The sequence below is a fragment of the Alternaria arborescens genome, assembly GCF_004154835.1.
Source record: "Alternaria arborescens strain FERA 675 chromosome Unknown contig_2, whole genome shotgun sequence".
Classification (NCBI taxonomy): Eukaryota; Fungi; Ascomycota; class Dothideomycetes; order Pleosporales; family Pleosporaceae; genus Alternaria; species Alternaria arborescens.
In genome coordinates, this window is record NW_021167857.1 from 1,011,316 (window position 1) to 1,030,529 (window position 19,214).

General features: G+C 51.3%; 6 protein-coding genes across 6 annotated transcripts; 5 read left to right on the top strand and 1 right to left on the bottom strand.

Annotated features, from left to right (window-relative positions):
* Positions 1-474: 474 nt before the first annotated feature.
* AA0111_g1178 (hypothetical protein) lies at positions 475-2,433 on the top strand (the record flags this gene model as incomplete). The annotated part of the gene is made up of 5 exons (XM_028645683.1): positions 475-517; positions 621-743; positions 803-914; positions 965-1,169; positions 1,216-2,433. 5 exons carry the CDS (start codon positions 475-477, stop codon positions 2,431-2,433), a joined length of 1,701 nt encoding a protein of 566 aa, XP_028511307.1.
* A 7,160-nt stretch (positions 2,434-9,593) lies between these two features.
* Positions 9,594-11,062, bottom strand: AA0111_g1179 (hypothetical protein; the record flags this gene model as incomplete). Its single annotated transcript, XM_028645694.1, has 2 exons — positions 9,594-10,545; positions 10,638-11,062. The coding sequence occupies 2 exons, from the start codon at positions 11,060-11,062 to the stop codon at positions 9,594-9,596; spliced, it is 1,377 nt and encodes a 458-aa protein (XP_028511306.1).
* A 767-nt stretch (positions 11,063-11,829) lies between these two features.
* AA0111_g1180 (hypothetical protein) lies at positions 11,830-13,249 on the top strand (the record flags this gene model as incomplete). Its single annotated transcript, XM_028645706.1, has 3 exons — positions 11,830-12,864; positions 12,920-12,985; positions 13,034-13,249. The coding sequence occupies 3 exons, from the start codon at positions 11,830-11,832 to the stop codon at positions 13,247-13,249; spliced, it is 1,317 nt and encodes a 438-aa protein (XP_028511139.1).
* Positions 13,250-13,814: 565 nt separating this feature from the next.
* Positions 13,815-15,913, top strand: AA0111_g1181 (hypothetical protein; the record flags this gene model as incomplete). The annotated part of the gene is made up of 3 exons (XM_028645717.1): positions 13,815-13,979; positions 14,061-14,646; positions 14,700-15,913. 3 exons carry the CDS (start codon positions 13,815-13,817, stop codon positions 15,911-15,913), a joined length of 1,965 nt encoding a protein of 654 aa, XP_028511140.1.
* A 1,010-nt stretch (positions 15,914-16,923) lies between these two features.
* On the top strand, positions 16,924-18,188 carry AA0111_g1182 (hypothetical protein; the record flags this gene model as incomplete). Its single annotated transcript, XM_028645728.1, has 3 exons — positions 16,924-17,490; positions 17,540-17,936; positions 17,986-18,188. 3 exons carry the CDS (start codon positions 16,924-16,926, stop codon positions 18,186-18,188), a joined length of 1,167 nt encoding a protein of 388 aa, XP_028511141.1.
* A 590-nt stretch (positions 18,189-18,778) lies between these two features.
* Positions 18,779-19,144, top strand: AA0111_g1183 (hypothetical protein; the record flags this gene model as incomplete). The annotated part of the gene is made up of 1 exon (XM_028645739.1): positions 18,779-19,144. One exon carries the CDS (start codon positions 18,779-18,781, stop codon positions 19,142-19,144), a length of 366 nt encoding a protein of 121 aa, XP_028511142.1.
* Between the last annotated feature and the right edge of the window lie 70 nt (positions 19,145-19,214).

Consider the following 19,214-nt stretch of genomic DNA (forward strand, 5'->3'; position numbering starts at 1 on the left):
TAGAGTGCGGCCAGGCCTCGTGGGTGGGCGTTGTACTGTGGCTGACCATGACTAGGGGAGCATCAACGCTTGCCTCGTAGCAGCTTCGGTCGTCTTTGATGGCCCAGTCGTGGTGCAGGGATGCGACTCAAAACGTGTAACCCATGCATTCCCTAGCCACTAGTCCTGCCGACACTAATCTTCCTTGGGCCACGCCTGCGAAACGTGCTTCTTCAATCCTGTCGGGCCCTCCTTTCAACTCTGCTTTACTTCTATCTCACGTCTGCTGCCAGTTGCTTCTGCCTTAATAATCCCCGACTACCCGCCCGCCCTCGCCTGCCATCCAGACCACGCCCGCCCGCAACCACAACGCCGTCTCCACCGCCGTCCCCACCACCAGGCCGCCGAAGCACCCCCGGCCACGTCCATCCTTCGCCTGATGCATTACTAGACACGCATTTCCATTCCTCAGGCAGTCTGCCATTGTAGCCTCCCATGGGTCAGAGCAACGGCAAGCCCGTCGTCTTCACCGACCAAGGTGCGTCTCCACAAAAGCGTCTTCGGGCCTCAGAGCCTTGAAGCATCAGAGCCTTGAACGTGCAAGAAGAGGGCAGCGAACACCGTCACTAACTCTCCAGCAGTAAACCTCAACCACTTCCGACTGCTGCGAGTTGTTGGCAAGGGCGCATTCGGCAAGGTGCGCATCGTCGAGCGGAAAGACACGGGCCTCACTTTTGCGCTCAAGTACATCCGGAAAGATGAAGGTGTGTGCACAATGTGCGACTGCATGCTAGCAGGGACCGATGCTGACGTTGTGCGACAGTGGTACGCTCCGAGAGTGTTCGCAACATCATTCGAGAGCGGCGCATGCTCGAGCACTTGAACCACCCCTTCCTCTGCAACTTGCGCTATAGTTTCCAAGATATCGAATATCTGTATGTCTTCCGCCGTGTCGACAGCCTGGGCACGAAGCTGACAGTTCCAGATACATTGTGGTCGACTTAATGAACGGCGGCGATCTACGCTTCCACATCTCGCGAAAGACGTTTACTGAGGAAGCAGTGCGCTTCTGGATAGCCCAGCTGGGTTGCGCCGTGCGCTACATCCACCAGCAGGGCATCGTGCACAGGGACATCAAGCCAGACAACGTGCTGTTGGATTCCGAGGGCCATGTCCATCTGGCAGACTTTGTACGCTCTATTTCACCCATATCTCAACTGTCACTAACACAGCCAGAACGTCGCCTCTGACTTCACGCCCCACAAGCCGCTGACGAGCAAGTCTGGCACGCTCGCCTACCTGGCTCCCGAAGTGTACGAAGGCAAAGGATACTCGTGCGAAGTCGACTGGTGGTCACTGGGTGTGCTCTTCTACGAGTGCATCTACAACAAGCGACCCTTTGAGGCCAGCAGCCATGACTCACTCGCCGCCAAGATCTCCAAGGGAGAGCCCACGTATCCTGTTACCAGCCCGCCTGTGTCGATGCCCTGTCTGCATGCCATCAGCTCGTTGCTGGAGAAGGACCGGAAGAAGCGCATAGGCGCTATTGGCTTCGAGTCCTTTACAGACAACCCCTTCTTCCGTCCCCTTGACTTCGTCGCGCTGGAGCGGAAGGAGATCCCACCTGTCTTTATCCCGTCGAGCGACAAGACCAACTTTGACGCAACCTACGATCTAGAGGAGTTGTTATTAGAGGAGGCACCACTTGAGGCGAGAGCGCGCAGACAGAAGCCCAGAGAAGCGCTCAAGGACGATGCGACCGAACAGGAGATACGGGCAGAGGAGCTCCACAGGATGATTGAGACTTTGTTTGAGCCTTTCAATTACACAACGGCTGCAGACCAGCGGCCTCCGGCTGCTGTAGCAGTGGCAGATCCCCAAGACTCGGTCGGCGGCTCAAGAGCGAGCAATACAAGCCAGCCGGACAACGCTCCCACATCTGCAGCAGGGCAGCAGGTAGACCCATGGGGGCGCCCAGTCGCGCCGACCAACAAGTCCCAGGACGGCGATCTCCATCCTACCCGCTCCGCTACTACCGCCCGATCAACGCAATCACCCAACGGCAGCCCTCCGCTTGCCACGAACATTCTGAACCAAACCGCAAACACCGGCTCACCTACATCGCAACGTGGCGAGCATGTCGATTATTTCCCCCATGACGGCTCCGAGATCCCGACCCCCTCTTTCTCCCGCCCTATAAATAACCGCCAGCGCGGATCGCAGCGCAGCATCAGCACAACCGGAGGCGTACAGGTAGTTCTCAATGAGCATGGCTCCTGGACCGAGATGGCTAACCAGAGTTCCGCCCTTGTACAGAAAGATGCCCACGCCGAGAAACCGTCTGGCATGCTCGGCTTCCTCAGTCGCAAAAAGGGTCGGGACAGGAGCCCCAAGGCCAAGGAGCGCGGTGTGCTGGGTAAAGAGGGCGCCAGAGTCATCATCAGCAACACTTGAAAACCTCATTTTCGCCATCTTTCACGCCCCTTGACAACGCCTCCACCAACGAGTTCCCTTCAGTAGATGTTTTCCCCGGTTCAGGTCCATTTCTCCTGCGTGGCGTTTTTGGCGTGTTGGGCTCTTCATGCCGCCCCCCTGGACTTTGCGACGCCTTTGAAATGTCGTCGCTTCTCCTCATCAATCGCATCAAATTTGCATGTTCCACCACCCTCGGAAGGTGTGCGAGACGGGCGTTGTCGGTTACGTTTATTTCTTACTCAAAGAGTGTTGGGATTACTGGGCAGAGAGCTTGCTCCGCCAGCAGCAACATGTTAGGGAAACATAGAATGAGGGGGAGAAGAAGAAGACCAGGCGACTTCCTGAGAGGAGGATGAGGACGCTACGCCATTGTACATTTGTATGTGTGGATATAGGAATGTTCGGACGCGACCGCATGAGCATGCATGCCTGTTTGCGCGAGTTCACGAGTACAGACTATGTGGGGAGATGAGGGTTTTTGGTAATTGTTCGAAACGTTAAATACCCATCTTTTTCACTCTTGAAACGCGCTCTCTCTATATCGTGATGGTGCTAATGACGCATAGGGCGGAGCACTTCCTTAATGCCCCATAACTAAGCAAGCTCATGGTGGTATGAGTTCTTGAGCAACAACAGTATCTTACACGTTGACAAGGGCCGTTTTCTGCTTGCTTACTTTATTTTTCTTCCACTCCAGAGGCAGCGCTCTCTTTTCCTTTTCCTGTTTCAACCTGTTCATGACATTGCTTCAAGTGTCTTGTAAAGTTGTCTTTCCGTCTGAAGATTTTATCAGGCTTACTGCAGCCTGGTATTGTACATTGATAAGTCTTGACAAGCTGTCGGTGCACAGTTTGCTTGTGGCGCTTGAGATCTGCAGCGAGACTGAAGGAGGTTTCGTGACATGGCTCGCAAGCATAACGGCGGTTGTGCTTGCGGTTGAAATGGGCTCTAAAGGAAGTTTAGTACGAGGGCTCATGGGGCTAAGCGTAAATGGGTAAGGCAGGTGTACCTCTGAAGGCCTGGTGTGCGAAACCTTTCGTGGCATCTTGGACACCTGTGCTTGAATCTTCTCCCTTCTTCGCTGTCGTTTGGTTGGGACTCTAGGACTAGTGGCAAGGTCTCAGGTGGCAGTTCAAGCTTGGGCGTTGTTGGCCTCTCATGCAGAGGGTACGAAGGAGGTTCCTCTGCGTTTGCATGTTCGTCTTCCAGACCCGGTGAGGCTGTTGCGAAATCCGATGCAATGAAGACCTCAAGAAGATTATCATGATTACCGTATAATGTATCGCCAGGACCCAAAACTTCCTTTTGGTCATCGGCAATCCACGGTAGGCCTTGCAATAATTGTCTACTTCTTTTAGTCCCCGTTTAGTAGAAATGGCGGGTACGATACTTACGAATCGATGTCAGCAGCATCATTCGGCTTCTTTGCAGTCGTGTGGTTAGACCTTTCATCTTCTTGCACTCGATCCGAAGATACGTATGAAGAACTACTTGAACTAGCGTTGCTGTTAAGTGGAGAAATCGCCGAATCTACGAGTGATGGTGTCCGAACACTCTCACTATCGTTCGTGAGCGTCTCAGTTGCGGATTTGGCGTTTTTGGAGAACAAAGGTTGTAATGATGGCGATCTTTTCACCAGATGAGGGAAGATAACCGGATTGGGATTGTATTCGAAATTCCATGGGCTAAATCCCGTATCCCAATAGGAGGCTTCACGTTGGTAATCGCGTCTTCTGATTCCAGATTGGTCTTCATATCGAGCTGGATAGGCTGTAATGGGAAATGGATTCGTACGCACTTAAGTTTAGACGACCATCAGTACTGCAAAGTCTCTTCAAGGAAAGGAGAGCATACATTCGTCTTGTGGTAGTCTCCTCAAGTATGTACCATCATCTATGCCCAAAATCTGCTTTGCATTCAGAGAGATTTTCTTTTTGTTGCCTCTCGGTTCAGGTACTCTTCCACGTCGCGTTTCGGGTAATGTGGTATGAGAGGGATGGGAGGGATCCAAAAGAAGAGAGCTTCGCGTCGGCTCTGAAAACGATTCATCAATTTTGGTGAACAGGTACGCAGCCAGACCCGATATGAAAGCAATAGATCCAATCAATATGATTACTTCTGTCGTGCTCCACTTGGCCATGATCGCATATAGACTCGATAAGATATTTGCTGTCGCTTTCTTTCCCAAAAAAAAAAAAGGGGGGGGGAGGGTCTAAATTCAGAAGTGGTAAATGATACTCCAAAGATATCGTCGTTGCTCAGAAATACAAGAGGCATACCTAACTGATACTCCTTGGCACAGACACCGGCCCAATCACAACCATTGGTGGCTTCAGCCTCACCATCTGAAACTTTCTGTCTCCTATCTGTCTAGTGAATCCTGTGAAGATACATGATGTGGCAGTCTGTGAATCTAGTATGGCTCATTTGCTGAAGCCCTTGCTGGGCTTTTCTACCTTCACGATTGTCTCTCATCAACGTGTAGTCATGCAATTATGAAACGAGCCATAGTTGTCGGTAGAAACGTTGTGATAGAGCAGAAGCAGAAGATGCGTTTAGATGCTCATGTTTTCCACTCTCAAGACGCACTTTCTACTCTACAGCTCGTTCTTTCCCTTTCAACTTGCTCTTGTCGGCTGCCCTCGCTTCACAGCTTCTAACGTGTCTAGTGAAATTGTCCTTCCGCTTCCACTCCTTATTCGGCGTTGGACAGCCAGGGATAGTGCACCAAGAACGCTTGAGGGATCGGAAAAACTCGGCATGCACTGTGTGCTCATGGCGCTCTAGATCTGCTCTTACACCGAATGGCCTTGCACAGATGTCGCACACGTAGCGAAGATTGTGTATGCGGTTGTAATGCTTCCTTTGAAGACTCTGTTAGTATGTGTTTGATGGTAGTATGGTTTGAGGTTGACGGGATAGGGTGTAAAAAAGGTTTGCATCACACATATGGTGGCTGCTAGGAAGTCTTGCGAGATGGGAAGATACATACTTCTGGCGGCCTGCAGTACTGAACAGCTGACCACAGGTCTGGCATTTCAGATTGTTCTCTTGGGGACTCCACGAGCTGGTAGGTGATTCTGTTGCCATTGATGGTGTAGTGATAGCTGATCCTGGCGACATAGCATGTGTCGCATTCGTAGCCGTAGACGCGAAACTCAACTTTGTCTTCGCAGAATCAGGCGTGGACTTGCTTGACTGTGGGCTTGATGTAGGTTTCGAATTCTGTGGGGATGATGGCTTAGGCATCAACGTACGTTGCTTCTGACGCCGTCTGTGGTTTAAGTTACTGTCTCTACCCTTGCTCTGGTCATTACTCCGTTCAGCTTTTCCGTTATCAGTCTCCAAGGGATGTAGATCGAGAACTGCTACTCTCTTGCGGGGCGCTAAATTGGAAACAATTGGTGGAGAAAAAGCACGACTTGGACCAGCTGCTCGAGGAGTTGGCGAGAAGGTAGAGATTGCATCTACTTCCATTTTATCGTGCTCAGGCGTGCCCTCTGTTTTGTCAATTTGGATTTGGATTTCCACATCCAGCTGATTATCTGTGTCTCTCAGCGGCCGTGCATTCGCTCTCTGTCCTACGTCGATGGAAATCCTGTTGCTGTTCGGAGTTGGCTCTTGCGTATGCACTTCATCGGCATTCGCGGACGTAGCTGTGGAACGCGTCTCCATATCTGATGTTCCTGATCTAAGAGGAAGCGGGGTGAGACTACATACACGCTGTGTCTCAGAGTCCTGGAGATACATCTTCTGATCCGGGTGCTCGCGTGGTCTGTCAGATAGGCCAGCCCGAGAGGGAAAGTAAACGGGGTTCAAGTCACGTTCGACTTCAAACGGACTAACATAAGCTTGTGCAGGCTGTTGGATGCTCAAGACTCCCGAGTTGTTATTATTTTCAACCCTGGCATGAACAGGAAGGATGTTTGACAATTGAACTAAGGAGATCTTAGTGAAAACTCAAGAATAGTCGGTGTCAAAACTCACTCCCCCCAATTGCTGAACGGTTTTGCTCAGCTCTCTCACTGTGATTGACAAACTGCTCTAGGTTGCCACATCTATCCGGTCTTGTAAAGTCACCTGCGGATTTCTCTGCGGTCGCAAGCTCGTGTACTTGCTGTGACCATGCTGGACATATTGGTAATGTAGCAGTCCCGGCTTCTACTACTGGAGTTAAGGCACCATCTAGCTCTGTGGACCCTAGTGTGTTTTGTTCGTATCTGTGCTTCTGTTGACCACATGCCGTGTCAAGCTCCCAGGGCTTTTCCCCAGGTTCCGAAGACCTTTTTTTAGGCAGTCTCCTCTTCCTCCAAATAAAAAAACAGAATGCCCCGATAATGACAACGAAACATACAATCGAGACACTGATACCAATCAAGACAGCCGGACTATTGGTCGCAGATGAGGCTCGTTTGTTAAGAGAAGGCGCAGTATGCAATATTGTGGAGCGGACAGCGAAGGTGATGGGGGCCATATTGACTGTGAGGGTATGGTAGCAATAGAAAAGTTATTTTGGGCGAGATACAAGCAAGAGATGCTATAATTATGAGATGTACGGGTGACTGCGAGGCTGAGTGAGGCATACTCATGCTGATAGATTGGAGCCAATCACACGTGCAGATGGCGGAAACTCGAGGGACTCTGTCTTGTGCATCATGCAAATGCACTTCTCCCTCTTGAATCAGGGAAGATGCTCTACATCATCTCGCTCATTGGCACAAAGCGAGAGATATGATGCATGTATGTCGCCGCTGTGAAAAGTTGCCCTATGGTACGATTCCGGAGACGCACAATTTCTCCGTAAAGTCCTGCGAAGGGCAACCAGCGCGATGCATGTATGCTTCAACCTGGCCATCGTAGAGTATTGAGCCATTCATTGGTTCGAACAAGAGTCCTCCAAAAGCATCCGGTCTGCCTCACATTGCCACATCTGGATCATGTTCCCGGGTCTGGCTCGGCATTTTCCAGTGTCTGTAGTTGCCCTCGCGCTTTTCCATGGCTGCATCATGTAGTGACTTCGCTTTGGCAATAGCCCTCTCGCAACGATTTACATGTCTCGTAAAGTTATCTTTCCGGGCGTACGTCTTTTGTGGATCCGAGCAGCCAATGTTCGGGCATTGGAACACTTTTGTAGGAAAGTCGTGAAGATCACCTCGATGGACACTGTTTTCGTGACGTCGAAGGTCCGCACGGAGCCCAAACTGTGAGTTGCATATCCGGCAGGTATATCGGGGATTATGTTTACGATTTTGATGGTTTCTGCAAGAGTTCACGTAAGCAAATGTGCTCAAAAACAGAACACTGTTTCATGGTTCAAGGCGACATACCTTCTCAGGCCTGGTGTTCGGAATCTGAGGTGGCAGCTAGGACATGGATACACCAGATTGGTATCCGCTTCGATCGATTTTGAAGACAATATAGTGGCTTTTGATGCAGATAAATTGCTAGCAGGTGAGGTGCGTGATGTTGTCTGCGAAGATGAGGTCGTTTTATTACTGTTCGCTATCGTGAGGGACCTCGGTGACGACAGGACCGTGATACTAGTGTCAGAATCACCTGGCGACCGATCCGACGATATGGCTGCAGCAAAATTGATAATTTCGACAGTCCCATGTCGGTCCAGGCATGGGCTCTTACTTTCGTAGTGCGGAGGTACTTCTGTTGCTGCTGTGACAGGCGAGGTATCATCTACTGGTAGATCCGATGTACTAGACTCTAAAATAGGTACCGAAATCTCAGAAAATTCTGTGTTGATACGCCGTATTGGCGACGGAGTACCCTCGGATTCAGGTATCGTGGACGGCGCACACATCGATAACGGGCTTTCAGAATGATCAGAACTTGTGCTGCACACTTCGATCATGCTTTCAAGTCTTGGTGGGCTTGTCAGATTTGTGGTGAAAAGTGCATCTTCTTCTTCGTCCTGATATCGCATATTCCCAACTGAGGCTGGTAAATGAGGAAATATAACTGGGTTGGGTTGATATTCCACTTCCCAAGGATCAACAGTATTGGTCTTGTCGATCTTTAGTGAAGTGTTGGCAGGTATTGTGGGCGTATAGACGAGTAGACCACACAAAGACCCGAGGACAATTCCAGCAATTGCACCACCACCGAGACCGTTCCCAGTGGCGGTGCGTGGCCGCAGAGCGTTCGGCGCATAGAGTATGTTTGGCAGAACAACCATGGTGTCTTGATGTTGATGGCAGGTTACTTAGGCCGAAGATTTCCTTTAGATCTTACAAAGATATCGCGCTTATATGAAGGTCAAGGAGCGTTGGAGGCATAGCGATGCGGACCTATACATCACCCTGACCTGCCTGAGAGCTACCATAAGATGGAATGTTACGCGATGTGAATGGATTGGTGTTGAAACGGTCTGCATGCGACTCCGGATGAGGCTGAGAAAAGCTGGAGGCATACCGATCTCGTTGAGGCTCGCCATTGGACAAACCGTATATTGCCGTGCTTCAAGCTTGCTGCAGTTAAACCTGGTATCAAGGCGTGGCATATGTTTCCCATCTACTTCGGGAGCACTGTCAATAATTGCTGTCGTACATGGTACCCTCTAGGCTTCGCTATCTTCAACTAAGCTGAACCGCGCATTGGGGACGACACTTAGAGAGGCCGTCAACACATCTGTGCGCAGCAGGCGAATAGACAAGTAGTAGAAATCTGAGCCGTGTCGAACCGATACAGTGTTGGTACTATGGCCTAGAGAGAGATTATTCGGTCATTTTGCGTTACAGTTACCTGATGCAAGATCAGTGAAGAAGGATGACGATATCGACTAGCTGCTTCCGGATGAAGCTGACCCACCCTATAGAGCTGACACAGATGCTACCTCCAACGATGAGACGCTCTCATTACACGAAATCCTTGAGCAGAATGAGTAGGTAAGATCGATGAAGTTTCGCCGGCTTCATGGCTGGTGTATGTATGCGCATTATCATGATCCCCACGCCATAGTCATCTATCACAATCTAAACACCCCACAGAACGTTTTCACGGCATCGTCATTGAAGCTGAAGAAACTGATCTTTGGGTATCGAATACGAACGCCGTCTTTTCGCCCGGCTCCTCTGAACATGAGCGTAAACTCCTACAACCTAGCAAGGAAATCAACCAAGCAGCTCTTCCTAATGAGGCTTGATATTGGACCTGGCCAGCCACAAGGCCACGCTCTCCTTGGCAACCTCGCTGCCCCATACACCATCAGCTCCTCCTCGTCGCCATTCCTCGCCAGATACATCTTCTCCACCGCCTCGCGTAGCCTCACCAAGTAGCACCTCCAGGTCTCGCTTCTGGCTAGACAACCAGCGCTTGAAGAAGGCCACAGGGTCCTTGGACATGCTGGTGAAGAAGGCGTGCTTTGCCTTTGATTGGCCGATCGCTCCCATCAACAGCACAAGCTGCTCGTCGATCTTCTGGATCTCTTGAAGGGTCTGTATGCTATCTGGCCGGCGCAGAATATCTTGGAATAGTGGCTGCATCGGGTCTTCGAGTGCTACCTGAACGTCGTATACGGTCGGCTCGGAAGCGGTCTTTCCCGAATCGGCAGCGGGCGAGATGTAGTCCTTGTCCACGCGAATGGTATACTGTAGCTGAATAGGTGGGAGAGTCGTGAGGTGTTGCTTGATGAGTTGGGGCAGGTTTGGGAAGAAGAAATGGTCTTGGCCACCGAAGAGAGCTTTCAGCCTGGCGTCACACGCAAACTTGCGCTCATCGTCTTCTTGTTGCAGATGTTGTGACCTTGCGTATTCCCAGATGCCCATGAGAACACCGGCGCGGTCCTCCTCATCGGTGTCGAGCAGCTCGGCGAGAGGTTTGCTCAGGCGGAAGACCTCGGGATTTTGGTACCGCTGCAGGTTGATCGTGATGTTGATGTTCTCGTCGCCCTTGCGCTCAAATTCGAGTTCGCTAAAGTTGGCCTCCTTCGCAGTAGGATTCTCGGGTCGTTTCCACTCGATTTGCGTAAAGTTGTCAGGTTGTAAGCTCTTGGCGCGGTCGAAATCGATGTTGATGGATGTGAAGTAGTGCGAAAACAGCTTGGGTTTTGCGGCTGGCTTTTTCTCTGCTCCATCTTCGTCCCTAGATACCAGTTAGTTCCCTACTGAGATATATTTGCGATCGGCAGGCTCTCGAGCTAGCGTTACCGCGTTGGAAAAGCTGAGCAGACATACATCGCATCGGCGTCCTTCTCATCTTCCTCGTCATCCTCGAGACCCTCATCGCCCTCTTCGTCGAGCAAGCGTCCTTGGATCTTCACACGGTACGTCGCGTTGTTCTCGCTCTCAAAATCGAAGGCATCCGCGTCGATGCCGCTGCTCTGCCAAGGCTGGTTTTCGGCGGTGTTTGATATCCATATGCGCATGGTGCCATAGCGCGATGCGCGCGAATGGTGCTTCGAGTCCATGACATCCAGCTTCTTGCGCATCATAGTCGCATCCAGCGTGCGCTCGACCTCGCGCAATTCCTTGTAGCGCGCTACGGCATCGCCAATGCACACGTCCTCGACGCCCTCGGGGATGTTCTTGTCGGTCGGGTTCTTTGCGATGCGACGCATCTTCTCGCGGCGCTCGGCTTCGGCGCGCTGCGAAGCCTGCATGTTGGCGGTGTTGTACTGCGGTTGCGCAGCCGGGTGCGGAGGGTGGACAATGGGGCCTGGGTTGCGAAACAAGTGAGCGAGGTCGTTCCTACTAATCATCGTCTTTTACGGGGAGTATGCGCAGGCGGTCGGTGCAGGAGGACGTGTTGTGGCAGCTGTGTTTGGCAATGGGTACTTACCTGGTCGTCGGGAAGGTGTAGCTGCATTGTGCTGTTGCGGATAATTATATCCCCGTGCCTGATAGTTCGGCTGCATGTTGGAAGGGGTGCAAAAATGAACGGCAGCGAAATTCGCGATGAAAGCGCGTCAGTGGAGATGGAAGGTGGATAGGATGGTAACTTCTTTGGAGACGCGTCAAGGTTTAGGTACGTACAACATGCACGGATACAGAGTTAGCTCCCCCTATAGCCATGCGGGGCACCACCCCCACCCATCTCTCGACTGCACAAGCTTTTGCATCTATTTCCGGCCTCATCAACATCTGGTGTACTCGTGTGATGCATATTGATAGCCTTTAATACCTGTTCTCTGCTGCTATTAGAGTTTACTCCCATTCACTGCTCCAGCATCGCTCTTGGCATCTGTTGACGCTCGTGCAGTGAAGCGATCTAGCATTTCCTCGCTTTGTCTAAGCGTCATTATCGGTGTTCCTGGTTCTTCTCCTTCCTTTCTTTTTCTCCAATCTGTCCTTTGTTAGCCCGCGGCCCATCAACCCTGAGCATCTACGCCTCTAGTCTAGTGAAGAGAAGGAAAGCATGCAGGACAGGATGTCAACCAAGACACTCGAGAAGATAACCAACGTCCGTCTGCCAAACAAGCCGCCGTCGACACTCTGGGATATCGCCATCAAAGATGGGAAAATAGCCTCAGTAGACAACCATAGTGACTGCCAGGATGGCCACGAGGACACACTGGATGGAGGCAACCGTCTCATAGCGCCGTCGCTCTGCCACGCTCACATCCATCTCGACAAATGCTTTCTCCTTCAAGATCCTAAATTCGGCGACCTGCAGATTGAGAGCGGCGATTTCAAGGAGGCTATGGAGATGACAGGCGAGGCAAAGTCAAGGTTTGAGGAGGATGACCTCCTGAGAAGGGGCACACGCCTCATTGAAGAGAGCATCCAACATGGTGTAACCGTTATGCGAGCCTTTGTGGAAGTGGACGGGGTGGTAAAGATGAAGTGCTTGGATGCGGGTCTCAAATTGAGAGAGATCTTCAAGGATCGGTGTGAGGTGCAGATATGCGCGTTCGCCCAGCTCCCGCTCTTTTCTGGCCAGGACGGGGGCGAGGAGGTAAGAAAGCTAATGACCAACTCTGCCTCGTTGGTGCAAGTAGATGTGCTTGGAAGCACGCCATATGTTGAAGATGACGAGGAAAAGTCTCTAGACAATGTTAAATGGATCACGCAGTTAGCCCTAAAGCACCAAAAGCATCTCGATCTCCATCTTGACTACTTTCTGGAGGAAGACAAAAAGCCTCTGGTCTGGGATGCCTTGAACACTATCAAAGAGCTAGAATGGTGCAAGAAAGCGGGGAGCAAACAGATCACGTTAGGCCATTGCACAAGATTGACAAGGTTTCGGAATGACGAGTGGACGCATCTGAGACAAGAAGTAGGCGATCTGCCCATTTCTTTCGTGGGTCTGCCGACTTCCGATCTTTTCATGATGCGGACGCCAGAGAACGTGCGTGGAACCTTGCCAGTCGTTGAACTCATCAACGAGTACGGATTCAATGCTGCGATTGCTGTCAACAACGTGGGCAACGCCTTCACGCCGTACGGGAATTGCGATCCTCTGGTAAGACATGTCACACCCACAATCACTAAGAGGTGTTACTGACACTATGGTCTAGACTATCGCATCTCTGGGTGTCGGGTTGTACCAGGCTGGAACAAAGAAAGATGCCGAACTCCTATATGTAAGTGGCCGTTCAGCTCCGTCTCGACGACCACTCTAACTCATGCAGGAAACCGTATCGGCTCGGGCAAAAGCCGCTATAGGCTGCGATTCCACGTCTCTTGCCCTAGAGCCTGGTCAGCCTGCCGACTTTGTATTGTTCGACCGAATGGACGGCGGTTGGCATTGCAGGAAAAGCGTGGTAGAGGTGGTTTATGATGCCGGCCATTCCCGCCAAACGGTCTTTAGAGGCCGCTTGATCGCTTCGAAGGATACACGAACTTAGCGGAGCTTCAGCGACCATTCAATGATTCAGTACGAGCCACTGCAGGTGGCGCTAGAGGTCAGAATACCATGACATAACCGGATACCCCAATACAGGCGATTGTCACTCGACAGGAACGTTTTGGATCAGTATCGTATATGTAGTGCGATTTAGTCACCCCAGATATGCTGATTGTGACGAGAGTTTGGTGTTGTTGTTCTGTTGCCCTCATGGCGACTTCCCTCAGACGCATCACCAGTTGTCCGAATGGGGCCTAGACCGTGCTTGTGACACCACGTACAAACAACTCGTCAAATCCTCTGGCTGCGAGTATCCACATACCATACAAACGCTGAGATTACGTTGCCGCTTCTGCGAGACCGAAGAGCGGAGGACGCGTGCTCACGTGTGTTTCATCGTCACTTCACCAGAATAGGCTCGATAGGTTCGGTTATTTGAGAACCGAGCGCCTGTGTCACGAGGCTCGTCGTCTCCATCTCTTCCTCAACCATATCACATCGACGTCGGTGTTGCGATCGGGTTATTGTTCGAGATACGTGCTCGCGCCACTGTCTAAGCCAAAGTCATGGAAGCTCTCGACTGCGACAAGATGCTTCAAGATACACAACAACCACTACATTCGACCGGAATGGCGTACTCCATGACGGCCAACGAGAAATGGGAACATGTGGAGCGGCGTCAGCAGCCTACTATGAGGCAAGTTGTCTACACATTCTTAGACAACCTCAAAGTAAGTCGTTCCTCGAACAACCCACCCGAGCCATGTGGAAGACTGGATATCTCATAATATGATTGATACTGACCATTGGAGCTGCGATTCGGGGAGGAGTCATCGGAAGTAATGAGTATCCTGAATATTCTCGGCACATTTCGAGAAGGAAGCCTGTCAAAAAAGGACACACTCGTTGCAATCAGGCTCGCGCTCGGAGACCAAGAAGACCTCAAGCAAGATCTCTTGAACATCCTCTTCCATAAGGATGCAGACTGGGGAATGGGCGACTTCGACTTCGGCTCGCATCAGCCCTTCAGCCAAGGAAGCCCCAGCCCGCAATTCCTACAGCCAGCTCACCAGTCCCAGATGCGTCTGCCTCCAATTTCTCCGTTGTGGTACGAGGCAAGCCAAAACTATCCATCTACCTATTCTGCCGGAGTGTTCGGTTCTGGAGTTCACGGTGGTTGTGGATTGCCACTACCTTCGTCGATGCACCAGACCCCCGGCCAATTCTGTCACCCGAACGTATTCACCTCCCCTGTTTTGACTGAATCTGCCAGTTCTGGTCCTCATATGCGAAGCCATGAAGAGGACAAGATCCCTGAAAGGCAGCAACATGGTGTAGAGATTGTACCGCAGCGAAATCGTTCTCCGTACAACTGGGAGGATATAGACCAGCCTAAGGGTGAGAACCGATGCTATCATGAGTATCTGAGCCTTTCGATAACATCCGCACAGAATTCAAAGCCTCTTACAGTCAGCCTTGGTCTCCTGTCGCCAGTAGTCCAATGCCCGACCATGCGCAGCCTCTCGCCAGCAACCACTTCGACTCTCCATCTCTTTCTCGCGAAACTCACCTGTTTCCCAACTCGTCGCCAGAGGGGCGACAAGTGGCGACCACCAGCCCTTCCGTGCTCGGAGTTCCGGTTGCTGTACCCATTGGAAAGGCCATCGATTATATGCCACCACCGTTGAAAAAGCGTAATCGTGAAAGCTCAAGAGTTCAAGTTAATGTAAGGGAGGATATCAGTGAAGATGTTACCCCGACTGCTAGTCCTACTTCAACATCAACCACAACCGTCGACCAACCATTTGTTCTACCCAAGCCGAAGAAGAGGGTCATGGACGAAAACAAATCATCACATGGACGTGGACCCTACATCCATAGTCTCTGTGGCAAGGGCTTTTCCAGCAGATCTCGGGTCAAGAAGCATCACTGGGGTAACAAGCTTGACAACCTGGAAACAACTACCGGCTGCTGGGCGAAGAACAACAAGCCGAGCGTAAGCTGGAACGAACACCCGAGCTGTAAGGGGGGTATGATTCCGTCACGTCCGTTACAACAGGCTCCCTCAGCTGCATCTAAGAAGAAGGTGTCAGCATATGAGGCTCCGATGGCGCCTTCGATGGTACCTGAATCGAAAGACTTTTCTCGAACCGTTGCCGATACCTCTCCTCAATACCAGGAGAACCAGTCCTGTTTCGAAGGCCTAAGCTCTTACCGTTCTCACCAGCTTCCCACTCGAACAAGTTTGGACAACCTGCTCACTGCTGTCAATGTCGCCTCCGAAATTGACGCGCCACGACCGCAAGGACGTATCGACTCGGTTGTCTCTCATCTCGACGCTCAAGCAGCAGCAGCCGAACACAACAAGCAGTATATTACCAACTGGCAAAGTGCTTGTGACGATCACGTTGTCGAGCCTTTTGCTCACGACCGACAACAGCCGTATACTAGCTATGGACTCGGCCTCCAAGGTACTCAAGTGCCAGTAAACATGGCTTTGCCGGGTCTCAACGAGCTGTACCCATACACTCTGCCTACGCATTCTTTTTCTGATTCACACTGGGAAAATGACCGCGATTTGGTGTACGCTGGTGCCAACCGATGCCACGCGACTCTCCGATCACCTTCCTGGCCTGGTCCAGACGAGGAAGGCTGTCAGTTGTAGGAAAGGCGACCTAGAACCTTTTTGATGTGCGGACGCAGATGAGCAGGTGATAGGTGCGACGATTCTATGAATATAAGATGTAAGCAGGTTCAAGTGTGGAACTAGGTATGCGGAGTACGACGAAAGAGAGCTCGGGCCATCTAATCGGATGACAACTGTTAAAAGAACGACATGGCGTGGCCTATTTCAAGGCCTGCCAGCTGTGTATTGTACCCTGAAGCTTAGATAGAAACACAATATCCGCAAGTTGCTACAAAGAACGATGGCGGCATAATTCCTGTATCCAGTATACCATCCCGAGCGTGCATATACGACCTGTGGCGTGGTCAAGCTTCCGCCTCAACGGGTAAGCTCATTCGCAAGGGCAACACCAGCCGCTCTCCACATCAACAACCAAGCTATATCCATGACCTTTGCCTATCAAAGCGGCGCGTTTAGTTTTTTCCGCGATTTTCCGCGAATGGTGATTTCTGCCGGTGCCTTTTGCTCTACTGATCCTTGTCGAGTGAGATTGTTTAGTCGCGATTTTAGAGCTATGACGACCGAGGCCTCGAGCTTGCAAGGGAGCTGGATGCCTCACGGTACGACAGATGAATGAAGAGCGAATGCAATTGAAAGCGGCAGTATCGTGCGACAGCTGATCTTTGCGCTTCATGGCACGAAAGGGACTGGTGTGCAGCTTCTGCAAGCTTGTGCGGGCCGCTTTCGTCATAGCCGTGTTCCTGGGGAATTGACACCCATGGAGGCCTTTGCGGGGAAGCGCACGTTCGCTACCATCAAGCGGCGACCCGCCCTTTTCCCCAGTGCGACCCCGTTAGCACCATAAACCCGGAGGCTGGAGAAGTGAGTATGCGGGATACCATCCTAGTCACAGGATCGTGGAACGGTAATTGCGCCGATGGTCTGTCCCTGTAGTATTTAATCACTCTCCGCCCTTCAACCCCATACTCTTCTCCACACCACATCACATCACCTCCACTTCTCAACTCACTCGAGCTTGGCAAGTCACGATGCGGTTCTCAACTGTACTCCCTCTGTTTGCTGCGGCTGCCTTTGCGCAGAACAGCTCGTCTCTTGGATCTGACAAGGACGGCAAGTACACGATCTCGTCTGAGGGTATCCGTGGTCACTTTATCCCATATGGCGCGTCCATCTCCAATCTGTTCGTTAAGGGCAAGGATGGTGTTGAGCGCGATATCGTTCTCGGCTTCGACAACGCGACTGCATACGAGGGTGAGGTTCATCCCCATTTTGGTGGTGTGCCCGGTCGATACGCCAATCGTATTCGAAACTCTACCTTTTCCATTGACGGCGAGGCCTTCCACATCTTGCCCAATGAGAACAACAACAACGACACTCTTCACGGTGGACCAGATGGATGGGACTACCGCAACTTCACCGTTGTGTCGCAGACCCAAGAGTCCATCACCTTTTCTATTGTCGATCCCGACGGCAAGGAAGGCTTCCCTGGTGAGGTCGTGAGCTACGTCACCTACACCATGACCCCATACACCTGGAACATCAAGATTGTGGCTCTTGCTACCACCAAGAAGACACCCATCATGCTGACTTCCCACGTAAGTAGACTAGTATTTTGAAACATCAAGGCGAGGCTAATCAGAATAGACTTACTGGAATTTGGATGGATTTGGCAACCCTGATGATGAGACCGCGCTAAACCACACTTTCCACATCCCCTACTCTGGCCAACGTATGGATGTGGATAATATTCTCATCCCTACCGGCACTATCCTTCCTAACGAGCAATACTCAGTCAACGACTTCTGGTCGGCTCCCAAGCAGATCGGCGCCAACCTGACTGCGCCCGAGCTTCTTGGCAACTGCGGCTTCAACTGCACTGGTTACGATAACTGCTACCTTGTCAACCGCAACCAAGCTGAGACTCTGGACTGGCGCAACTCTGGACCTGTCGCTTCCTTGTCTAGTGAGTGGTCTGGTATCAAGCTCGACATTTACTCCGACCAAGAGGCTTTCCAGATGTACAGCTGCCCCGGCCAAGATGGTATGTTAGATCCTTTGGAATGCTTTGACAACTATTGACAACGTTACAGGTACCATTCCCATCAAGTCTACTCAAGGCGCTGAGGGAGGTAGTGGATTGGTCCCCAAGTACGGCTGCATTGTCATGGAGGTCCAGGATTGGATCGACGCTATCAACCACCCTGAATGGATGCGTGAAGACAAGCAGATTTTCGGCCCCGCTAGCCCAGCTTACACGCTCGAGGCTGAGTATGTCTTCTCCACCACGGAGTAGTTCTTTCTCCTTGAGACGAAATAGCGGGATATATGGGGCTTTGGATAAGACGACATGATACCACGTTTGATAGTATAGTTAGACACCTTCGGGGGAGTCGTAATGGTAATTGGATCTTTTCCCTGCTTCGCGTTGGATCTCTTCTTTACTCTCTCTCTCTCTCGTACCAGATTCATTGATCAGTCATCTTGCATTTGACAATATTGCTTGAGCTCTTGTTCATCTGCAGAACGGTTTCCTCACTTACCGTTACCCATACTCAATACCTTACAATATTGAAGTCTAGCAGTCACTTTCAAAAACATATTCTACCGAGTTGTATGGAGGAATTTAGGTAGAAAGCTGCGCTATATCCTTCTTACTTTCACCTTCACTATGGCCGACCGCCCCGAGGACGACGCCAAGAGTAAGGAAACGAGCCCGCAACCGACCGACAATGCTGACCTCCAGACTCCAATCAATTTTTATGAGCTCCATACGCCCAGCTCCACGTCTTCGTCAATATTCTCATTGAGCAACTTCACACTTACGTTGGAAGCTACTGACAGAAAGGCCGCCAGCGATACAGCACCCCCAACACAACACCTACTATGGACCCCGTACGGTACACAAGGTTTGATTTCGAGCCCTGTACACCTTTTCCGAATTATCAGCAAAACTTCCCGAATATCCACGACAATCGCCAGCCTGAGACACCTGAGAAGAGCAGAACCATTCGCGGCATTGGTATCACTCGCGCTATCGAGGCAGGAAAGAGGTTAAAGCGCTTTGTAGGAACAGCAGAGCCAGTCCCTTTCGTTACTCCGCCTGCGATGCCGAAAGTCCTAGAGCAAGAGTTTGTTGTCGGGATGAAAGAGTATGGCTTGGACCACAGGGTGCAAAGCATGGGGTTGGATGTGCTCAGCCAGGCTGCAAGTATGCAAGAACGCCTGCCGGAAATAAGAAAAGAGCACTAGGATCCGGTCAAGGCTACATGGACTTCAACTCAGTCTGGCCAACAAGCTTCTGGCTCTTCACCACCTCGCA